The 3,356-nt window shown below is 50.4% G+C and overlaps 1 protein-coding gene across 1 annotated transcript in view; it reads left to right on the top strand.

Moving 5' to 3' along the window:
* The first annotated feature begins 1,167 nt into the window (after window positions 1–1,167).
* The window catches only part of col4a3 (collagen, type IV, alpha 3), a 47,314-nt gene continuing 45,125 nt past the window's right edge, over window positions 1,168–3,356 (top strand). Inside the window, exons 1-2 of the mRNA XM_053320399.1 lie at window positions 1,168–1,513; window positions 3,091–3,356. The exon at window positions 3,091–3,356 is cut by the window's right edge and continues 624 nt beyond it. Of these exons, the coding sequence (XP_053176374.1) occupies window positions 1,168–1,513; window positions 3,091–3,356 (612 nt within the window). The remainder of the gene's footprint in view (window positions 1,514–3,090) is intronic.

The following is a 3,356-nucleotide window of genomic DNA, read 5'->3' as shown; positions in this document are numbered from 1 at the left end:
CGTAGGGACGCCGAACAGCGTGTCGTTGTGCCGTAGGGACGCCGGACAGCGTGTCGTTGTGCCGTAGGGACCCCGGACAGCGTGTTGTGCCGTAGGGACGCAGGACAGCGTGTCGTTGTGCCGTAGGGACGCCGGACAGCGTGTCGTTGTGCCGTGTGGATGCCGGACAGCGCGTCGTTGTGCCGTAGGGACGCCGGACAGCGTGTCGTTGTGCCGTAGGGACGCCGGACAGCGTGTCGTTGTGCCGTAGGGACGCCGGACAGCGTGTCGTTGTGCCGTAGGGACGCCGGACAGCGTGTCGTTGTGCCGTAGGGACGCCGGACAGCGTGTCGTTGTGCCGTAGGGACGCCGGACAGCGTGTCGTTGTGCCGTAGGGACGTTGGACAGCGTGTCGTTGTGCCGTAGGGACGCCGGACAGCGTGTCGTTGTGCCGTAGGGACGCCGGACAGCGTGTCGTTGTGCCGTAGGGACGCTGGACAGCGCGATGTGTTAATACTCCTGTTGTTACTGTATGTTTAGACAACAGGCATCGTCATGGCAACCAGCTGCCGACCCATAGTTTGAGCAACAGCCCATTAACATACGTTTAACACAAGTTAACTTGAAGCCATAATGACTCATTACAGATTATACCCTCCATAAGAAGAAGTAACGAGGACAGAACTGGGATCTGTGAAATGCTGACTCAAAGGATCTGATGTTATTTTATTCATATTATCGTGGAAACAAACATTTATATTTTTAAAAGGATATGAATCAGATTCTTTAATATTTGAGGCGTTCAGATGATCTTTGGTGTCTGCAGCAACAGTCAAATAAAAGTGAGCTCTGTGCTGCAGGTCATGAGGGTTAAATGTGTCGTCTGATGCAGGAAACATCAAGATGATCTGATACAGACTCGTTTAAAGCAGAACGTGTCGGGGCGACTCCCGGCAGCGAGGATCCTGCAGGAAGCCGAAGCCCAACACAGACTCGTTTAAAGCAGAACGTGTTGGGGCGACTCCCAGCAGCGAGGACGCTGCGGGTTCAGGTTATCAGAGACAGGAATGAAGATAAGACGACATCAGCTCGACTGTCTGAAAGCTGCAGCGTTTATCTCAGGAAGACTGTTACAGCTGCAGGATGTGTTTGGGTTAAACCAGTCAGAGATGTCTGAGAGATGAACACATGAGGAAGGCTCAGTGTGGAGATGAACACATGAGGAAAGCTCAGTGTGGAGATGAACACATGAGGAAAGCTCAGTGTGGAGATGAACACATGAGGAAAGCTCAGTGTGGAGATGAACACATGCGGAAAGCTCAGTGTGGAGATGAACACATGAGGAAAGCTCAGTGTAGAGATGAACACATGAGGAAAGCTCAGTGTGGAGATGAACACATGAGGAAAGCTCAGTGTGGAGATGAACACATGAGGAAAGCTCAGTGTGGAGATGAACACATGAGGAAAGCTCAGTGTGGAGATGAACACATGAGAAAGGCTCAGTGTGGAGATGACCACATGACTGGGAACCAGTGTAGTCCAGTCAGAAGACCGTTACAGTAGTCGAGTCTACTTGAGATGAAAGCATGAATCAACTTCTCCTGGTCTGTTTGAGACATAAAACCCTTCACTCTGGATATGTTCTTAAGCTGATAGAAGCTGTTTTGGTGATTGATTTGATGTGACTGCTGAAGGTCAGATCTGAGTCTATCAGCACGCCAAGGTTTCGGACTTGGTCCGTAGTTTTTAGAGAGAGTGACTCCAGATGTTTACTGACAGCAATCCTCTTCTCTTTATTGCCAAAAACAATGACCTCAGTTTTGTCCTGATTTAATTGAAGGAAATTTTGGTTCATCCAATTAGTGACTTGCTCTAAACAGTGACACAATGACTGTATTGGACTGTAGTCATCTGGGGACAGTGCTAGGTATATCTGTGTGTCATCTGCATAACTGTGATAGTCTACATTAGAGTTCTGCAGAATCTGACCCAACGGCAGCATATATAGACTGAACAGAAGGGGTCCAAGAACTGACGCCTGACCCAAGGGCAGCATATATAGACTGAACAGAAGGGGTCCAAGAACTGACGCCTGACCCAAGGGCAGCATATATAGACTGAACAGAAGGGGTCCAAGAACTGACCCCTGACCCAAGGGCATCATAGACTGAACAGAAGGGGTCCAAGAACTGACCCCTGACCCAAGGCCATCATAGACTGAACAGAAGGGGTCCAAGAACTGACCCCTGAGGAACTCCACGTCATAGCCACTCGATCAGATTCATAACTTCCAATGGTCACAAAATAACTCCGCTCTTCCATGTAGGACCTGAACCAGTCTAGGACTGTTCCTCTGAGTCCTCCAAGTAGGACCTGAACCAGTCTAGGACTGTTCCTCTGAGTCCTCCAAGTAGGACCTGAACCAGTCTAGGACTGTTCCTCTGAGTCCTCCAAGTAGGACCTGAACCAGTCTAGGACTGTTCCGCTGAGTCCTCCATGTAGGACCTGAACCAGTCTAAGACTGTTTCCCCGAGTCCTCCAAGTAGGACCTGAACCAGTCTAGGACTGTTCCCCTGAGTCCTCCAAGTAGGACCTGAACCAGTCTAAGACTGTTCCTCTGAGTCCTCCAAGTAGGACCTGAACCAGTCTTGGACTGTTCCACCGAGTCCTCCAAGTAGGACCTGAACCAGTCTAGGACTGTTCCTCTGAGTCCTCCATGTAGGACCTGAACCAGTCTAGGACTGTTTCCCCGAGTCCTCCAAGTAGGACTTGAACCAGTCTAGGACTGTTCCTCTGAGTCCTCCATGTAAGACCTGAACCAGTCTAGGACTGTTCCTCTGAGTCCTGCAAGTAGGACCTGAACCAGTCTAGGACTGTTCCTCTGAGTCCTGCAAGTAGGACCCGAACCACTGAACCCCTTTCTCAACGATCTTGGCTATAAAAGGAAGATTTAAGGTCTGTAGTTGGTTAACATGGAAGCATCCAGAGAGGCTTAATGGCAGCTACTTTAGGAGTTTAGGAAACACACCTGAATGAAGTGAGCTACAAGACAGCATGTTGATGGTTTTAGATGCTGAACTGTCTCTGTGGGTTTTTGGTCAACGGATTTAGGTTCTGACGTCCAGCCGAGTGATTCCGGGGAGGTTTTAGGTTCTGACGTCCAGCCGAGTGATTCCTGGGAGGTTTTAGGTTCCGACGTCCAGCCGAGTGATTCCTGGGAGGTTTTAGGTTCCGACGTCCAGCCGAGTGATTCCTGGGAGGTTTTAGGTTCCGACGTCCAGCCGAGTGATTCCTGGGAGGTTTTAGGTTCCGACGTCCAGCCGAGTGATTCCTGGGAGGTTTTAGGTTCCGACGTCCAGCCGAGTGATTCCTGGGAG

The sequence above is a fragment of the Scomber japonicus genome, chromosome 6 (genome assembly GCF_027409825.1).
Source record: "Scomber japonicus isolate fScoJap1 chromosome 6, fScoJap1.pri, whole genome shotgun sequence".
Classification (NCBI taxonomy): Eukaryota; Metazoa; Chordata; class Actinopteri; order Scombriformes; family Scombridae; genus Scomber; species Scomber japonicus.
This window is presented reverse-complemented; position numbering and strand designations above follow the sequence as displayed.